This window comes from Nuphar pumila, chromosome 15 (genome assembly GCF_984573655.1).
Source record: "Nuphar pumila chromosome 15, dmNupPumi1.hap1.1, whole genome shotgun sequence".
NCBI classification, from domain to species: Eukaryota; Viridiplantae; Streptophyta; class Magnoliopsida; order Nymphaeales; family Nymphaeaceae; genus Nuphar; species Nuphar pumila.
In genome coordinates, this window is record NC_143263.1 from 90070682 (window position 1) to 90091615 (window position 20934).

The 20934-nt window shown below is 36.8% G+C and overlaps 1 protein-coding gene across 4 annotated transcripts in view; it reads left to right on the forward strand.

Annotated features, from left to right (window-relative positions):
• The window catches only part of LOC149815960 (chloride channel protein CLC-d-like), an 80682-nt gene that overhangs the window by 58574 nt on the left and 1174 nt on the right, over positions 1-20934 (forward strand). The window contains exons 14-22 of one of the 4 annotated variants that reach the window (XM_089988882.1): positions 1037-1188; positions 2647-2782; positions 2853-2984; positions 3080-3157; positions 3249-3304; positions 3476-3559; positions 3635-3791; positions 3888-3989; positions 4864-4910. In XM_089988882.1, the coding sequence (XP_089845008.1) occupies positions 1037-1188; positions 2647-2782; positions 2853-2984; positions 3080-3157; positions 3249-3304; positions 3476-3559; positions 3635-3791; positions 3888-3989; positions 4864-4910 (944 nt within the window). Of the gene's footprint in view, positions 1-1036; positions 1189-2646; positions 2783-2852; positions 2985-3079; positions 3158-3248; positions 3305-3475; positions 3560-3634; positions 3792-3887; positions 3990-4863; positions 5041-20934 lie in introns of those variants that run through there. The other 3 variants (XM_089988879.1, XM_089988880.1, XM_089988881.1) reach the window with 3 other exon arrangements.

The window sequence follows — 20934 nt, forward strand, 5'->3', positions numbered from 1 at the left end:
TAGGATGTTGTTCTTCTCATGCCGGAACCCAAAAATTTGGGTTTTTTTATTGAATCTTTATTGACTGCTGCTTAATTTGTTGGTGGGTCAATTAGTTTCAAGTTTTTATGCCTTTAATAAGATTTTAGTGCAAGGGTTTCAAATGATCAGCACTAGAAGAACAAAATATTTAGAAGAATTGCTGAACTTTTGTTTGTTTTTGCTATTTGTTTTGTGCTGTTGGAACCTTTTTTCATTGCACCATTTAACTGGAATAAAAAATGCATGCTATAAAATGTTAATGACATCGATTTCTTTATCTGGGTCTTTGTTCTTTATGATGGAAAGCTTATTATTTTTATAGGATTTTGGTTTTTCATCTGGTAGGCTTGATGAGTTAGTCCTGTCCAGAGGAGCTGTTTTCAGCTGCATATGACATTTCCAGATCCTACAGATTGGTTTTCTTATTGCATGCCAATATTTCTATTGGATGGAAAAGTGGAACTGGAAAATAACAGCTGATAGTTCTCTTTCAATTCTCTGCATTTCTGTTGGTGGGAATCTGGTTCCCAGCCTGGTTAAACTGTTAATGTACATCACTTTTCTCGTGCATGTATACTGTGTATTTGAATTGACATATGCATGATAATGGAATCAATAAATTCTTCTCTATTCTACCACCAGTGACATGATCAGCTCCATGACTCGTTGGTTGGCTCACTGGAAAAGCTGCAGTTAGGCAAAACGGCGGCAAATAAAGTTGTTAGAATGCCATTAGACAGCATATTTTCAAGTGGGCCATGTGTTTCTTGGGTCTATTAGTTTGGCTTGATAGGCATATTGGGCCTAGCCACCTAGGTATTTGTTAGGCATAAGTTCTAGACATGAGCGCATGTACAGAAACACATGCAGATACATATGGAAATATATGCAGTATCATCATTTCCTACTATGTTAGGAAGCTTTTGACAGGAAGTGTAGATACCTGCACTTGCCCATAGACTTTATGCAATCATCTTTTCTTTGGATTGTCTAACCTCTCAATTTCTTTTTCCAGGTTATGTTTTACTCTCTTGCCGTGATAACCTTTGGGACTGCTGTGCCGGCTGGTCAATTTGTTCCTGGTATAATGATTGGGTCAACATATGGACGCCTTGTTGGCATTTTTGTCGTCAACTTCTATAAGAAGCTAAATGTTGAAGAGGGAACGTATGTTTTTTCCTTTTCCTTATGTAGATCACTGCTAAGGCTGTTGTTGTTTTGGATGAATGCCCCTGCATTCAGTCGTGGGAAGTTGAAGTTTTTGTAGTATAAATATTGCATGATTTATACCTATGAGAAGAATCTCTCTAAAACAAGTTTGATCCTTCCATATGGGGGTTGCAATGGTCCTTGAAGTTATGCCAAAGGTTGCGAGCCTTGCTAGGTTCCATAGAAGCATGTTGGTCAGATACTACATGTTAGCAGTTCAAAAATTTGCCCCTAATACAGAAAACTGTTGGTGCATGGTTCTGGGATGTGGCCATTCCTTTGCGTGCTTGGCATATCACAATTTTTCTGTCAAATAAGTACATTTTCAATAACTTTTTAATGGATAATGATAAGATATGTAACAAATATAGGTGATATTTTGTATTTAATCGCAATTTTATTGTACAATAAATCTACGAGCCAAAAAATACAAGCTAGAATTGTAGAACATGATATTTTCATTATATCCTCAAATTTAATTTATTATTTAAAATTGTGATAATTTGATTAAATCATGTTAAAAACTTATAGGCAATTGCACGTCATAAAAAGCATATCTTAAAGGGCAAAAACATCACATGCACACCCTTACTTTTAAAGGGTAAAAATGTCGTATATACAAACTTTACTTTTGAAGGGGCTCTTACTTTAGCCTTGGGAAAATGGTGGGAGTGGCTTTTTTATAGAGAATGAAGGGATCTCCCCTCTTCTCCCATTGATACAGGATTAACCTTCAAGGAGTAAGAACAATGAGTACATAGGAATTCCTTACAAAATACAACAAAAAATCCATTATTTTAGAAAATAATATTATAACAAAAAACAATAACTAAGAATGCTATGGGATATTCAAATATTTTGCCTATTTACACCATATATACTGATATTTTGCCAAGAAAACCTATTTTTTTAGAATCTCCTGAGAGTTTTCCTTGCTAAAGAAAACCCAAAAGCGCAAGATCTGTGACATGGATGATAAGTTGAAGGCACGAGTAGCATGGTGCATTGCTGGTGGACTACAAGATCAAACTAGATCATAGGACAGGACCTGAGCAATTTTTATTTTTAATATAATCAAGGCCAAATGCAAGATAAAGTTAATTGATTTTCACAATCCTGACTTGTTTCATGTAGGGTATATTTGAACCACTGGTATATGTAATTTAAGTCTGAAGCTTGATCTCTGTATCACATGGGCCTACACTATGCTTTTATCAATGGTTAAACATGCAGCTTGAGCTTTCCTATGTACACCTTATGGCTGGTCGATGCGTCCTTGTTAAGCATCGAAGCGTCCTTTTCCCTTACCATGGAGAATCTACCTTTTATTTATCAGATATTTGCTATTGCATATAGGAAATCTTATTGTATGTTGGCCTTTTTGGTAGTGCCTAATGAAGTTTATCTAATTATCAGGTATGCACTGCTTGGAGCTGCTTCATTTCTTGGGGGATCCATGCGAATGACAGTATCCCTTTGTGTCATAATGGTCGAGATCACAAATAATTTGAAACTTCTACCTCTTATCATGCTTGTTCTTCTTATTTCAAAGGTAGGATGCTTGATTGTTGAATCCTTTAGTGATCTAGATCAGAAGTGATTTCATGTTTTTGTTATGACAGGCTGTCGGTGATGCATTCAATGAAGGTCTGTATGAAGAACAAGCACGCTTAAGGGGTATCCCCCTACTTGAATCCAGGCCAAAATATTACATGCGTAAGATGACTGCAAAAGAGGCATGCTCGAATCGAAAGGTTTATAGCATCAATTCATTTTCATAATTGAAGATTGGGATTTCCTGATTTCCAATATGTAAATAATACAGATAATATGTTTTTGACTTTTATAGGTTGTCTCTCTTTCACGTGTTGTTAAAGTTGCAGATGTAGTGTCTATCTTGAGAAGCACCAAGCATAATGGTTTTCCTGTGAGTACTCACCTGTTTGTGAGATGAGATGCACTCTTTTCTCTTGATCTCTCAAATGTTTATTAGCGGTCTCTTATATTGACCCGTGTAGGTGGTAGATTATTCTCGTAGTGGTGAAACTATTGTCATTGGGCTCATACTACGAAGGTAGAACTTCCAAGATTGATATTCCCGCAACCATCTCCATGGTTGCCTTTATCACACCAAATTACATTGTTTCTTTTTGTTTTTCCCCTATAATAAACCTATAGATGCCATATAAGGTTTACAAAGCTGATTATAAGACAGATTTGACCAAACTGTTTTCTTTCTTTGCAGTCATCTATTGGTGCTTCTACAATCTAAGTTAGACTTTCAGCACAGCCCTTTGCCTTGTGATACGAGAGGGTCTTCGCCATTCAGGTGATACACATATGCACTTTGCCATCTTTTGATGCAATTGAAAGTTTTTCTTGATGGTATTTATTTTTCATATAGGCACACCTCCAGTGAATTTGTGAAACCTGTTTCTAGTAAAGGAATATCAATAGATGATATTTATCTAGATCAAGATGACTTGGAAATGTATATAGACCTTGCCCCATTCTTGAATCCTTCTCCATATATAGTCCCAGAAGATATGTCTTTGGCCAAGGTATGTACTTATTTTGTTATATTGTTCTAAGTTCTCTTTGAAATTGAGATCATGAACTTGCAGTGGACTCTTATGTGATTCATTTCTATAATATAGGTGTACAATCTTTTCCGCCAACTTGGATTGAGGCATATATTTGTTGTCCCGCGTGCATCCCGTGTGATTGGATTAATTACTAGGAAGGACCTTTTGACTGAGGTATGCCGTGAATTACTTTCAAGGAATGACTAATAACTCGACATGGACTTGTTAGATCAATGCCTATCCAGGACTCAGCAGTTAACTTTGCAATAAAGTGGCTTGGTTATGACTTAGTCACACACCTCCAACTGTTTACCAGGTCAGCCAAGCTTTGCCGAGTCCCAGTCAAGTCCCTTGAGGCCCAACTGAGTTGTTTCTGGTTTTCATTGAGTTTAGAATGTAAAATTTTACCATATTGTCTTAATTTGAAATCCATATTATTTAAAAGGATTCTCAAGTTCTTCAACTCTGAAGTAAGTTTTCAATTACTAGCTGAGTTTAGTTTGAGTTGCCTGACTCTTCATCTGTTCTGGTGAATCTTCCAAAAAGATGTTCTGAACAGCTTCAAGGAAAGGGAGCATGGTAGTACCCCCAATTTTATGGTTTCTCTAATTTCCATTTCTCCAATATCAATAAATTCCTGCATAAGTGCCCGAGGAAAAGATTGGAGGTTAAAATCCTTAGTTCATTTGAGAGGCTTAAGCTGCACCATGATGCATAAGCCTCGCTACGTTTTACGGATCAAATATCTTATTGTGAGGCATGAGATTCAGCCTTTAGCCCATGCAACTAGTTGTTCCTTTTAACTCATAACTGTGCCTGTGAGACAAGAAGCTTGCCTCCTTGGCCATGAGATGCAAGTGCTGCCTTGAGGCATAACCTTCAACAACTACTTCCTGGGCTTATTGAAGAGTTTGTTAGTCTTTAGTAAATAATAACGCTTGGACTCAGTGGAGTTATAGATCCGAAACACGAGTCATCCAGTCAAACTTGATTTGTAGTAAAGTACTTGCTAATACACTAAGAGAACATTGTTTTGCTCACATTTCAGAGAAATGAAGATTCACCAACCATGGAGCTCCAGTCTGCTAGTGTAAGGTCTTGATGCAGCCAGACCCGTGTAATTTCTCTTCCATTTGTTTTGACATCTATAATTTAAAAACATGTAATCAAGTGTGTGTATGTACAATAGAAATTGAAGCTTTAAATTTTGTTATGAAATAAACTTGGTGTTATATATATAGGGTTTATCTAATATTAAACTAGTTATATTTAACATTAGCTACATTCAACTGATTGAAATGATCAATGTACCCTTAAAAGCAATGGCATTTTTGTAAATGCATGGTCACCTTTTTGGATAAAGTGTTTTGTTTTGGAGGGAAACAAAAAGTCAAACACCTTTTTCAAAAAAGCAAAAAGGTGCACTACACAAATTTGAATTTAAAAAGTGAAAGTTATTTTTTTTACCCCCAAAAGTAACCATGTATTTTCAAGAATGCCATTATTTTTTAGGGTATTTTTGTCTTTTCAATTGGTTAAATGCATCTAATGTTAAATACAACTAGTTTAATGTTAGATAAACCCATGTAATTATGCGCATTCACAAACTTTCATTGTTCATAATAGATTGTAAATTTTTTGGTGTAATGCTTTGTTGAAATTTTTCTAAATTGATAATACATGAAATTGTAATGATTCCCTAATTTTTAAAAATATATAATAAAATGCATTCATGCATTATGTGAAATTACAAAAAAGTTGTACTAGTGCTATATCTAAATTAAAGCTCTACCATGAATTTTATACTTTCATTAGACATAGGATGTGGAAAACGATGTGCCATGTCAGCTTTTAAATAGCTACATAACTGGACTAGTGACTGAAATTGACCCTTGGAACTCATGTTCTGCACATTAACAAACAAGAGAGAAAGGAGAAGAGAAACAACCTTGAAAACTGAATAAGCGTATCAAACCCAACCTAGGGTGACATCCTTTTTTTATGTCATGACTGATTACAATATTGCCCTTTGGTACAAAAATAAATCCAAGTGTACATCTGATAGTCTTAAGATGCCCCCTTAAACTGAGCATGGTTAAAAATCATGGACAGTTTGGATTTCAAGTGCCAATGACAATACACGGTAAACACTTTAGTAAATAGATCAACTACCTAGTCCTCTCCTCTAATAAACACCAGTTGGATCTCTTTGGCTTCTACCTTTTCTCTGCCAAAGTGTTGGTCTATCTCTACATGTTTCATCTTGCTATGCTGAACTGGATTTGTAGAGATAGCCACTGTACTCCGATTATCTATAAACTCACGATTCATAACAATCCCTACTCCATTCCTATTCTTATTTATTCCTGTATACCAAATCTTATATCCCCAAGGTTTTATCACTTTTGCTTTCTCACCTGCCCATTTGGTCTCTTGTAGACATAAAATATCAATCTTTCTCCTACACATAACATCTACTAACTCTACCAACTTACCAGTTAAAGACCCTATGTTCCAAGTGGCTAACCTAATTTTATGGTCTTGGACTAACTTCTTTACCCCCACCCGTCCAACAAAGTGAGGGAACCCTTGCCTATTTGACACCACACCCGGGCGTCGGTATGACGCGTCGCTTCTGGGTGACGACCTAGCAACCCTTGTCCATTTATCACTGCCTCCGGGCCTATAGAGTACAACGCGTCGCTCAATAGGGAACACCCCAACAAAATTCTCATATTGGTTCATATTCATAGGGTATGACTAAGTTTTTATGCTGGCTGTCACTGGCCTACCGCAACCCTACTCCTTTATTCGGGCTTGGGACCGACAGTGTATAACTAAACAGTTATACACATGCAGAGTTAATTGACATCTTTTGTAAAAAAAAAATTTTTATCAACCCAACAACAATGAGATGCAGAACTTCTGTTGTGAAATACAACAGTCTGGATAAAAAAAAAATTAAGGAAGAGATTAGGAGAGAATAACGAAAATGATGTTAGAAGAAAAGTATACTTAACCAAAACGATTTTTAGAAGGATATTTGGCCGATTAAGGCAATAGAAGAGAGATCAGATCAGTTTGACGCGATCTGGTTTTGTGAGAACAGGAAAAAGAATTAGAGTAAGAAGAACGATTAGAGGATTGACGTGATTCAAGTATAGATCAGAAAAGAAAACAATACCAGATCTGTCTTAGAATGGATGCAAAAAATGATAGAATATGGAGAAAGCCCATGACGTAAAACATAAGAGAAAAGAAGAAACAGATCTGAAATTCAGATCTGATGTAAAACATAAGGGAGAAGAAGAAAATGAAAAAGATGAACAAAAGAAGGAAGAGAAGAAATATGAAGCCAACCTTAGTGAGCGTGGATCGGTTCAACTCGCTCTGATACCATGTAAGACTTTGTATTTCGAGCCACATCAACCTTCAACAGAGAAAGAGGAAGAGAAAGACAAGAGGTTGCTGTACAGAATAGGTCAATCGTGACCTAGAGAAGCTGTGTTTATATACAGTGTTTTACAAAAATACTATGGATGATAATGTCCCTGATTATAAATACAAAATACAAGTATATGCACATGTGCAAATTAGAAACATAAACCATAAAGTATGGATCTGGACCAGATGTAAATCCAGAACCATAACACGCCATCTTTAACACTATCCTCTACTGAAGCTGAATATCGGGCTATGACAACTACTACAATGGAACTTGTTTGGCTTCAAAGTCTTCTCAAAGATATGGGGGTTGATATTACTGGAGCTTTAAAGCTTTGCTGTGACAACAAAAGTGCCATTTATATTGCCAACAATCACACTTTCCATGAACGGACCAAACATATCGAAATGGACTGTCACTATGTTCGTGATGAGTATCTACGTGGAACAGTCACACTGCCATATGTCACATCAGAATATCAGCTCGCGGTTTTCTTCACTAAAGCACTTCCTGCACCACGCTTAATGTTTCTCCTTGGCAAACTTTCAGTCATCTCCCCGTAAAGTTTGAGGGGGGATGTTAAATTATATGTATTAATACACACATATATATATATATTTATCTATAATATATATATATATATATATATATATATATATATATATATAAAATATATATATATATATATATATATATTATACTATAATACCCGATAGGGGTGTTATAGTCTTTTCATAATTATTTTAGTAAATAATTGTTTTTCTTCTTTTTCTTTAATTTTCACTTTCTTTTTTATTTTATTTTATTTTTTTTCCATTTAGGGCCCCCCACAATAGAGTCGTTGGGCCCCCCGACGGTCACAAATGTGACCGTTGGAGGCTCCCAACGATTCTTTGGGAGCCCCCTTTTGTCCCATTCCTTTTTGTATAAATAGGGGTGAATCCCTTCTACAAGCCTTAGTGCTCTCTCTCTCTCTCTCAATAAAGAGATTTTATATTTTAGTTTGTGCTTTTCGTAAAGCTTGTGTATGTATTGCCCCATAGTGGACTTGGCTATGATTCCCTTTGTATATTTGTTCATTGTTGGATATTGTGAATGCTTTTTAGCATTCTTTATCTTTTCACATACTTCATTACAGTTTTAAGTAGTTAATTGCTTTAGTTTGTTTTCGATTTAGTTAATTTGTTAAAATATTTCATAATTTGTTATTTAGGTTAATTCTTGTTACATGATAGTTAGTTGGTTTGTTTTGCTATTTTGTCATTTAGTGTTTAGATTGTTTAAACTCTTGTGTATGTATTGTCCCACAGTGGACTTGCTATTATTCCCTTTGTATATTTGTTCATTGTTGGACATTGTGAATGCTTTTTAGCATTCTTTATCTTTCCGCATACTTTGTTATAGTTTCAAGTAGTTAATTGCTTTAGTTAGTTTGTTAAAATATTTTATAATTTGTTATTTAGGTTAATTCTTGTTATATGATAGTTGGTTTATTTTGCTATTTTGTCATTTAATGTTTAGATTGTTTAGTTTGTTCAAGTTTGTTACATGTTGAGTTAGTTTCTTGATTTCTCTTAATTAGATTATTAGCTTTTAGTAGTGTTTTTTTTCGTGGTTCTGCTCGTTTTGTGTTTTTATTTTGCAGGGAAGCATTTAGACATGCGGTGAGCGCTCGAAAGTACCCCTAAAGAAAGGCTCGTCAGAGCCCCTCAGGGAGCCCTCAGAATAGAGAAAGGACAATAAGCAACTGAAGAAACATCAAGGGACTAGAAGCTCAAGCACTGAATACCTTTTCTTTTATTTTTAGCTTAGACTTTTATTTTATTTAATTCAATTCAATTTGGGTTTGTAATAAGGCACTTTATTTTTTATTTGTTTAAGCCCTTTGCAGGGGGCCGCACTCTTAGTTAATTAATTAATTAATTTTTATTTTCAAGGCAATAAAAAGTAGTTTAACTTTTCTGTAGAATACAAAGTATTTTTTTCTGTTCTCTGAGTTCGACTCGGACTTCACCACTAGTGTGAACCGGTTTTTATTATTTGATGCACAGTTTGTATAAACGTTTTTATTGAAAATATATTTTTAAAATGCTTTATTGAAAAAGTTGCATCAATAACTATAATGATGGTAGAAAAATTATTTGCCACTGTTAGCGTCGGCTGGGTTCCTGGCAAAACAGTAACAGAGAGAGAGAGAGAGAGAGAGAGAGAGAGAGAGAGAGAGAGAGAGTAATCGTTCATTTCCATTAGGCCCTAATCCCTTCTTAAAGGAATTAGTTAAAAGAATAGGTTACCAAAAGAACCCAATAACTTCACTAATTACATAATGCTACCCAAAACTAAAAAGATATTTTCCTTTAACACTCCCCCTCAAGCTGGAGCATATATATCTATCATGCTCAGCTTGTCACAGCATTTAAGAAAACCCACACTAGCAAGAGGTTTAGTAAACACATCAGTAGCTTGATCCTCTAAAGCAACGTGACAAGTAGAGATTTGTCCTGTCTGTATTAGATCTCTTATGTAGTGACAATCAACTTCAATGTGTTTCGTCCTCTCTTGAAACACTGGATTATTTGCAATATAGGTGGCTGCTCTGTTATCACAATCACCATTGACGTTGAGGTTTGTACATGTAGATCTCTGAGAATTGATCTAACCCATATCATTTCGGCTGCAGTTTGGGCCATGGCTCTATATTCTGACTCTGCACTCGATTGAGCTACTACGGTCTGCTTTTTACTTCTCCAACTTATTAAATTTTCGCCTATAAACACACAAAGCCCCGTAGTAGACTTTCTATCACTAATGTCTCCTGCATAGTCAACATCCGAATAGACAACTATATCAAGAGAGGAGCTTGATTTGTATAGTAGTCGTTTACCTGGAGAAGACTTCAAGTACCTAAGAATCATCATTGCTGCCTGCTAATGTACTTGGGTTGGTTTATCCATGAATTGGCTAATCTTGCTCATGGCTAAAGAAATATCTGGCCTTGTCACTGTAACGTACAAGAGTTTACCAACTAGAGACCTGAAACTTCTATTGTCAACAAGTTCTGTTTCTTCAAATAGGTGAAGTTTAGGATCCGTTGGAATGTTTGCAGGTTTGGCTCCTAACATTCCTGTTTCCTGTAACAAATCAAGTACATACTTCCTCTGTGATAGAACTAACCCTTCACGGCTTCGAGCTACCTCTATACCCAAGAAATATCTAAGAGCCAAGATCTTTGGTAACGAAGTGCTTCTGCAGATGAGCTTTGGTATCTGAGATATCCTTTTTATTGCTCCCTGTAAGTATAATATCATCCACGTACACAACCATAACCACAACACCAGTGGGAGTTTTCTTAACAAACAGTGAGTGGTCTGATGCTGACCTGTTAAAACCGAATGCGGACATGCTCTCAAACAACTTTTGAAACCACGCGCATGGACTTTGCTTTAGACCATATATTGCTTTCTTTAGCTTGCACACCTTGTAACACTCCCCCTGAACCTCGAAACCTAGAGGTTGCTGCATATACACATTCTCTGACAAATCACCATACAAAAATGCGTTCTTCACATCCAACTGGCATAAGCCCCATCCGTTATGGACAACCACTGATATGACTAGCCGAATAATGCCAAGGCGTGCCACAGGAGAAAAAGTTTCAAAGAAGTTTACCCCATATGTCTGAGTGTACCCTTTTGCTACCAATCGAGCTTTGTACTGTTCAATTGAGCCATCTGAATTGTACTTAATGGTGTAGACCCACTTACACCCAACAATATCAGCATCAACCGGCGGAGTAACTAACTCCCAGGCCTTCTGTGACACTAAGGCATCCATCTCATCTTGCATAGCCACTTTCCATTTGGAGTCTAGGACAGCCTGATGGTGATCTAGTGGTAGAGATTGAGTGGATAGAGCTATGATGAACTTCTTCATGTGACTCCCAAGTCTCGCATCTGTAACACACTTAGAAATGGGACGTAAGGTGCATTGCCTTTTTTACCTTTCCTGATAGCGATTGGCAAATTATCATCCATAATAGATGCTTTAGTCGTGGTTGGAGGACTTGCGTTTGAGGAAGAAGGTAGTGTAGGTTCTGATTCCAGAGGAGATCTACAAGAGTATACCAGAGGAGGATCATGATACCGTGACTGAGTGTGAGAGGTAGGAAAGCTTGAAGGAATGTTATGAGTTGATTCCAAAGGAAAAGGTGGAATAGGTAATGGCATTGCATCACCCTGATCACATAGAAATCTGGAGGCAGTACTTGAAAAGAAGGGAATGAACTCAAAGAAAGATACATCTGCACTGACATACTCCCTACGAGCGATGGGATCATAACACCTGTACCCCTTTTGATTTCTTGGATAGCCTACAAAAATACACTTTATGGATTGAGCCGACAGTTTGTCTCGATGAGACCCTAGTTTATGAACAAAACAAACGCACCCGAACACCTTAGGAGGGATCGAGAAAAGAGGTGCATTGGGATATAGGATGTTCACAGGAATTTGTTCTCCCAATGAGGATGATGGCATGCGATTGATAAGGTAGCAAGCGGTAAGAATGACATCTCCCCAATATGAAGGAGGCATACATGATTATAGCATAAGGCTGCGAGCAACATCTAGAAGATGTCTATGCTTCCTTTCAGCTACCCCATTTTGTTGAGATGTATGATCCCAAGTAGTTTGAGGTCGAATGGCATGAATCTTATAAAACCTTAGTAACTCATTGGTTTTAAATTCGAGAGCATTGTCAGTGCGAATGATCTTGACAAGAGAATCAAACTGAGTTTTTATTTCAATAATGAGAGACATAAGGATTGAAGGAACTTCTGATCTGTCTTTTATTAAAAATACCCATGATAATCTAGAAAAATCATCAACAATGACTAAATAATAACGACACTGGGACTTACTGGGAATTCTACTAGGTCCCCACACATCAACGTGAAGAAGATCCAATAATCTTTGACTCGATGGACTCTGACTTGAAGGAAACAAACTCCTGTGGTGTTTACCCAACTGACAAGCTTAACACTGGAATGAGGCAGAAGGAGGAATTTGAGGAAGAATTCTACGAAGTTTTGCCAAAGGCACATGACCGAGACGAAGGTGCCACTAATAAGAGCTGGAGGATGACTCAGACACGGTATGCACGACTCCTAGTGGTTGATGAAGATAATAGACACCTCCTTCTTCATAGCCTCCACCAATCTTCTTCCTCGTCAACAAATCCTGAAACATACAACATAAAAGATCAAAAATCACTCTACAATTATGCTCTTTTGCAATACGACTAACTAACAATAAATTTTGAGGAAAGGAAGGAGCATGCAACACATCTGTCAACTGAAGTAACAGAGAGAAACATTTCCTTGTCCCACAATAGGAGAGGAACTTCCATCGGCAAGAACAACCTTGTGATGATCACACATGGGGTCTAGCTTAGAAAAAAGTTTTGAAGATCCACATAGGTGTCTAGAGGCACCTGAATCAATAATCCATTTACTACCGTGGTGATTTAATCCTTCACCTGCGGAGTAAGCAACATCAACAATGGGAGTAACTGCGTTCGAACTAGAAGGGCGGTAAGACATCAATTCTTCATACTCTGTGTGACTGAGAGTGACTGAGTCATTGGAAGAGCCAGTGGGAACCTCCATGTCAAGCTTTGCAATTTGAGCCTTGGACACATTTGATGTCTGAGAAGAAGTAAGGGGTCTACCATTTTTATCCCAACACCTATCCTCAAGATGTCCCAATTTGCCACAATAGGTGCACTGAAATCTACCTCTTCCTCCTGTACCTCTGCCTCGACCTCTATCACGCATATTTAGGAAATTTCCTCTTCCCCGACCTGGGGTGACTACAAGAGCCGATGTTTGTGAATCAGAATGAGTTTGTGGAAGAGTGATAGCCAATCTACTCAGGCGGTTGTAGGCTTCGGCAAGAGTGGGGACATCCGATCCTGTCAACATCTGAACCTTGGCAACTGCAAATTCAGATGATAGTCCTGTCAGGAATCTTGCAACCATGGTTTTCTCCTGATGGGACTTCTGCGTGGTACAACATATGGGCCTATGTGCATTCAGCCTCTCAAATGCAGATTTGACAGATGCATAATATTGGGCCAGCATCTGATCTCCTTGTTGCAGTTGGTAAATCTCCTGCTTGACTTGTAGGACGCGACTCACATTGGTCTTGTGAGAGTACGTATCTCGAAGGTTATCCCACATTTCTTTAGCAGTGGTGTAGTAAATAAGTCCATCAGCGATATGGGGCAATACACTGTTCATCATCCACGACATAACAATGTCGTTATCTTCATCCCATGTGCTATATTTCCCAGTTTTATCAGGTGGTTCCGGTTCTAAAAGAATATGTTTTTTTCGATGACCAGAGACAGACATCATAAAAGTTCGGGACCACCTCGCATAGTTAGAGTCATCTAGCTTGATAGAGGACCCATACGAAAAAGGATTTGCAAAGGCTTTATAATCTCCAATCAATTCCCTTTTTAGATCACCAGCCATCTTAAATTATTTTCAAACAGCCACCAGACTTGTTCTAGATCTGATCAGATCTGTGACACGCAAGAAACGGGAAAACACGCAAGAACCAGAAAAGCACGTCAATCGAAATCAATTGTTACAGGAAAGCACCTCCGATCTGATGTAGGAACTCGTCAGATTTGGTATAGGCCAGGCTCCACCACGATAATTTCACAACCAGACCTGTCGTTAGATCTGATTCCAGATTAGCGTCTGACACAACAAAAAAAAACTTTCAACAGACCTGATCTGGTCTTCCCACGATCCACACGTCACGATCGACTTTTCTTTAGGAACCTCCACTCACTTCCATGTCAATTTGATCACGTTTGGGCAGCAGCTGGCGACTTCAACCATGACAGAAAATCGAAGACTTGATTTTCTTTCACAACAGTTTTTAATCACGACATAAATCTCCAGATCTGAGTAGGATCTGATTCCTCCCCTTTTCATATCTTCACCTTGTAAACGACGAGTTCTGGCACCCACGACCATTGGGTCTTCATCCAACTTCCAGATCTGGCTTCAGATGTGAGTCATGACCTCCAGTCAGATCTTCATTGTCGTGACTAGGTTTGATTGCAGATCTGTCGCCAAATCTGATCTTCACCAAGCGGCACAGAACGCTGATCAGCAGAGGAGCGATGAGATGTTGATCTTCTCTGACTATCCGATGAGATATTGCTTGAAGGAAGCTGAGTCTGGAACTCGGGCAACCAAGATCGCATGCTGCTCTGATACCATGTTAGCGTCGGCTGGGTTCCTGGCAAAACAGTAACAGAGAGAGAGAGAGAGAGAGAGAGAGAGAGAGAGAGAGAGAGAGAGAGAGAGAGAGAGAGAGAGAGAGAGAGAGAGAGAGAGAAATCGTTCCTTTCCATTAGGCCCTGATCCCTTCTTAAAGGAATTAGTTAAAAGAATAGGTTACCAAAAGAACCCAATAACTTAACACTAATTACATAATGCTACCCAAAACTAAAAAGATATTTTCCTTTAACAACCACTATTGTAATGAGTGGGGTGACATCAAACCCTTTTGTCCAAAGCTCAAGAACAAGGTGACTTCCATTGAAGAATATGCACTCAAGAGGGAAGAATCAAGCAAAAGAGGAGACTCTAAAAATATTTAACTATTGAAGGCACTACAACAAACCCTTTTCTCAACTATTGAAGGCACTACAACAAATATTTAAATCTAAGATATGGTGTCGCTATTGCTTCCTCTTCCTCTCTAGGTATGTGCTCTTGGATTCTTGATTCGAGAGCCTCTTTTCATATGACCCCGCATAATAACTCTCTTTTCGACATATGCACCAATTCAAATTTATCCTATGTTTCAACCGTCGATAGGTCTTCTTTAAACATTAAAAGTATTGGGACTTTAGATTCAAAAATAGATTAAAAAATATCTTAAAATTTTTTTATTCACAAAATGAGAGTAGTTCCCAAACCCAACCTTAATCTTTTGTCAATTTCTCAAATTTCTGACCATGAATGTTAAGTTTCTTTTTCATCAAAAGGTTGCACCGTGCAGGATTTTCGGTCCGGGAAGCAGATTGGGCAATGCCATAGGAGAGGAAATCTTTTATAACACCTCGAAAATTCAGAATTAAAATTTTCACTTCAACTTTTTTTAAAACACAACACAAGTCATTTTAAAATGGCAATCTGCTCTGATCTTCGAGTACGTTGCATGTTGAAAAGTAACAAAAAACCATACAACAATTATTTCAAAAATATTTCATTCAATTGAATGAACATCAGAGTTTGTATAAGCCAAAAACACAAAGACTCGAAGACTGTTCAAATCCACCTAATCTATGCCAAAATTTCAGTTGAGTCACCGTAGCATCCGTCTTCTCATGTCTATAGACCTAAAAGTTTTTAAATAAAAACAAGTGAGATAACTTAAAGTCAAAATATGTACTAGTAGACCTCTATCAGGTCTCTAGTATGTATAGAATCACGTATACAAAAATATGTCACACTTCTTATATGTGACATTGAACAATATTCATGCATAAAACACATCTCCTTTTTGTGTTTATCTGCAATCACAATTAAAACATGCATTTATTAATACATATTCTTATTTCATTTCACATAGCAATCTCTTTAATTAAATCTAATTATTTGTAATTAATTGAATGATTATAAGAAATTGCTTGCATTTCACAATCCCTTATGATTTATGTTTATAATCAAAATAATTTAATCTAAATAATCAATGTAAGCAAGTAAAGGTTGGGTGGATGAAATGGAAAACTGCAACTGGAGTGTTGTGCGATCGTAGAATGCCATTGCGGTTGAAGGGAAAGTTTTATAGGATGACTATTAGGCCCGCTTTACTATATGGTACGGAATGTTGGGCTGCCAAGAGTCATCATATTAAAAAAATGAGTGTAGTTGAGATGCGTATGCTTAGATGGATGTGTGGAAATACAATAAAAGATAAGATTCGGAACGAGAAGATATGTAAGAAGGTAGGCGTTGCACCCATTGAAAATAAGATGAGAGAGAATTGTTTACGGTGGTATGGACATATTCGGCGGAGGCCTAATGATGCTCTAGTTAGAAGGATGGAGAAATGAGAAAATATATTAGTTAAAAGAGGTTGGGGTAAGCCTAGGAAGACATGGATGGAGATGATAGGAAAGGATATGAATGCTTTGAACCTCACCGAGGACATGGCATTGGATAAAAATGATTGGAGGAGAAGGATTCATGTGGAAGACCCAGAATGATTTTCTTTTTTGGTTCATATCGCCGACCCCAATTGTTTTGGGATGAAGGCGTAGTTGTTGTTGTTGAATCAATTTAAGCAAGTAATTAAACATATAATTATGTATCTACATGCTTATCCTATATGAATGAAATTGTATAACCTCAACTCCCTTGCATTCATGTCTATCTTTCAAAGAACTCAGTGTTGATTGCCCTAGTTGAGAGTAATTAAAATCTGCAACATAAATTAGGTTGAAGACATAAATACGTATCACATGTAGTGTAAATGTAAATGTAAGTATGCACTATAAGAGAGACCCAATAACTATGATAGATATCTTGTCACATTTCATAAAAGGGTACTACAAGTTATAGCTCTCTAAGAAAAAAAAGCCCCAAATCACCCATCGGGCTTGTCAATCAGTTGTTGTGAGCAATAATGTTAGGCAGTTAGTTTCTGTGAGTTGGGAGAAAAATAAGACTATCACTTTCAGGACTCACTGAGAACCATGAGTTAAGGTGAATAGTTTTTGGTAATTCTTTTTATAGTAACTGGTCTTGTATATGGATGCCTTTAATTCTGGTTATAAATTTTTGTAGATGCTACATAATCAACATTTGTGATACATTCATGTTATATTTAAATAATCTATATATAAATAAAAAAACATGAAAACCTAATACTTAAGTCATTGGTCAACAATGTCTTCTGCTAAAATCATACTTGTGCTCCTCTTGTTCTAGCTATTGATCTGGCTGGTTCTCATCCACCTGTTTTTATGACCAATTGCAATTGAATATAAACACGTACATGTACTACAAATAAATGTATAAACACAACCTGTTTCTTTGTACATCTTACCAAAATTGGTTGCATTTCTATAGGTAGTTATTTTACTATAACCTTTCTTCTGTCACATTTTCCTTTAGGTGCTTTATCCATATCACGAAAGGCCTAAGATATACGTAGAAGACATTGGAGTAGTAAATTCATCATCTCCCAATAAAGATATTGAAGTAGTTTATTAAAAAACTCTTGATAAATACACATAAGAAATTCATTCAACAATTCTTAAAAAAAGTACACACATTTCGCAACAAGTACTCAAATATATTGTTATGTGTGCTTTTTCCTGTTGTGGACAATCTCACTACATATACTTTACTTGTATGATACAATATCATTTGGTATTTTTTTTCGTCTATTTACCTTAGGTTGCCCTGATTTATGTGTTATCTTTGGTGGATAGATTCAAATAAGAGTCAATAAAAGTTTGTGTGAGACATTATTTTTTATTAGAAAGAATACAAATGTATGACATGCAGTATATACGAATCAACTTTAAAGTATTTGCTGCAGTTATCTTCTGGTTATAATATATAATCTGTTTTTTTCACAAATATATATTATATAATTTATATACAATCTGTTTTTCAGTTATATATATATATTCTGTGTTTTCACATATATAATATATAATCTGTTTCTCAGTTATATAATCAATGTTTATATATATATATATATCCAAATTGTTTTTGTTTATGTTCAATGTTATACAATTATATTATGCTGAAGTACACACTTATACATCATTCATAGTTACAATCATATGCTTGTAACTTAAATTTAACAATTTGTTTTGATATTTCAATTTTTTTAACATTTTTTTTGGGTCCTGTCTAGGCCTTTTAGGGATCTTTCGCATAGACTCCACCTTCCGCTTTTGACAACTAAGGTCTTCATCATCATAGAATTCAGTCCACTCTCAACACTTTCACAAGTCGCACAGTCATCCTAAAAAACGTACTGCAAGAAGACTATCTTTACTTCATAGCATTCTATTTATATGAAGCAACCATTTGCTTTAATTCATTTTGATGAATAACAAGACTATATAATCAAAACTTTTATAGCAAACCGTGTCAATGCAAGATATATCAACTTAGTCCCCTTGGTAAACCTCCTCATTGAGTTTAGTATCCTTGAATGATTATATATGAATTTTGTTACTTTCTTGCACATTTCATTAATCTCATAAATTCCACCCATCTCATCAATATGTTCAAGCATGAGATCAATGCAATGTAATGCACAACGACGCCAAACAAAACTTTTATTAGTGATCTGCCTTTTTTCCATTAGCTTTGAACTTCACTGCATTATCTGTAATGAATTGGACCACATTACGAGGTTTAACATCTTCTATCACCTCTTTAATGACCACAAACAAGGCCGTCTCATTTTATCTAACATATCAATAGATTTCAAAACCATTACACCTTTAGGATAAAAAACTATTTTTTTTCCAGATTTTGTTGTTACCTGTCCATTCATCCATCTGCCATGATGGTGCAGCCTATAGTCTGCAAAGACTTTCCAAACTTACCACATCACTGCTTTGCTTTTGCAACAACTTGTTTGAGAATCCTGCCCCACAATGCAAGATGAAAAGGCATCTTGTAACCAACTCCTACATTGGCCATTGCATCAACTATAACCTGAAAATGATTTGAGTTTGCAGCATTGAAGAGTATGTAGGTCTCACAAAAAAATGCCCAACTGCTAGATATGCTCGCTCGATCATTTGCTTAGATGGCGGACAAAAATGTGTGTGAGCTCCTAGGGTCGTTCTACTGGGAAATAGTTACCAATCCCACATTTTGGACTCGTAAAGCCCCTTTCTCCTCTCCTCCTTTCTCTACTACTATTGCCATGGGGTGGTGCATGCCTAGTATCACTGCTGTCTGTCTCCATTTCTACACCCTTGCCCTTCTGCTGCCGTATAATCTCCAACTCCTCTTCAGTAGGGCTACTTACACTGCCTGTTGCCTCTCCCAATTCCTCAGGAGGCACTTCTGGGTTGGACATACTCCAACCCTTAATTTCTGCCAACTCCTTCTGTTTTCTCATTCTCTTCCTTCGGTTTTTCTGCAATAGCCCATTCATCTAAATTTCAGTGTCTGGGAGTTGTCTAGAAGTGCATGTACATTTAGCTTTATGCTGGCTAAATGATACTTGATCCTTGAAATGCCCCCATGAATCTCCTTTTCTCGATAGTTGCACTGATTGAGCAACCTATGTCCATCATAAGCCAATGCACAATGATTCTATGTTGGGTCTCTTGATGTAGTCATGCTCCTAACGCCCTCAATCAAAACCCTAGGGCTCTGTTTTGAGGGTTAGAGGCTAAAAAAATAATTATGTAGAATGAAAATGGGTGACTTTAGGGCAAATCATACTTTTATGAAATTAGTTTTGAGGGTTAAAGCCAAAAAATAATTGTGTAGGATGAAAAATGAAGGCTTTAATGTAAATCATACTTCTAGGGCTCGATTTTGAGGTTTATAGACCAAACAAGGTTGGTTAGGATGAAATGGGTGAGATTTGAGGTAAATCACACTTATCGAGCTCAAATCTATCAAAAGCATCAATTTTTGAGGTGAATTTGATATAAAAGATCAATGAGTTTGCTTAGAAATGAGGTTTGGGAAAAGGGAATACGAAAAAATAAGGTCAAAATGACCCTTAGATGCTAAAAAAAGCCCCCCATAAGTGGCCAGTCACCACTTTTCCAGTGTTTAAAACGAAGGAGAATAATCCTAAATTTTCTGATACAGTGGTTATATTGTATCAGTTTTCCTACTGATACACCGATACAACGTATCGTATCATACGATACTGATAACACTGGTTAAAAGTCAGCTAGTTTGAGACTTAGTTTTTTTATTTATTTTCCATAGCCAATCTGGTGAACAGCCATCCATTGGGTTTCAAGCCAAGATTCCTTGGTTTTGATAGTCTAATCAAGCTCAATCAATTTGGTTATGTATTGGGAACTCTTGTTTTTCTAGGAGTTGCATTTTCATGTTTGTACACGTGTGTGGGTGTGCTAAAAAAAGGTAAGTACCTTTAATACATCAAATTAGTAAGACACATGTCTAACATAAAGGATGCTGTACTTAGCGCATAAAGTATGGTATTTGACCGAGCACCCTGCTTAACTTTTGTGAGCAAGAAAGTTGTCATTTTGGAATTTGGAGGGGGACTAACTGAAACTATCATCTTTTTTGGGCTTGGTGAAGGAGTTGGCTTGATTGTCCGATTGAGGATATAAACCAGAGTTACCGGAAGCTTCTTAGATATGTGGGAAGCTCGCTTCTCGGAAACTCGCTTTGGAAGCATGATACTCCACGCTTCCGAAACTTGATGAGAACCTCGATTCCCCCACGCTTCTCCTGTGCTTTCCACATGCTTCATCTATTCTTCTTATATCTTCTCCTACTCATCTTTTCATGTTTTTTTATGTGTTTTCTCTCAGTCTTCTCACTCCCTTTCATGTGTTTTCTCTAAATTGGTAGTCATCATTTTTAGATTTTGTTAAAATTTTAATTCTTACACT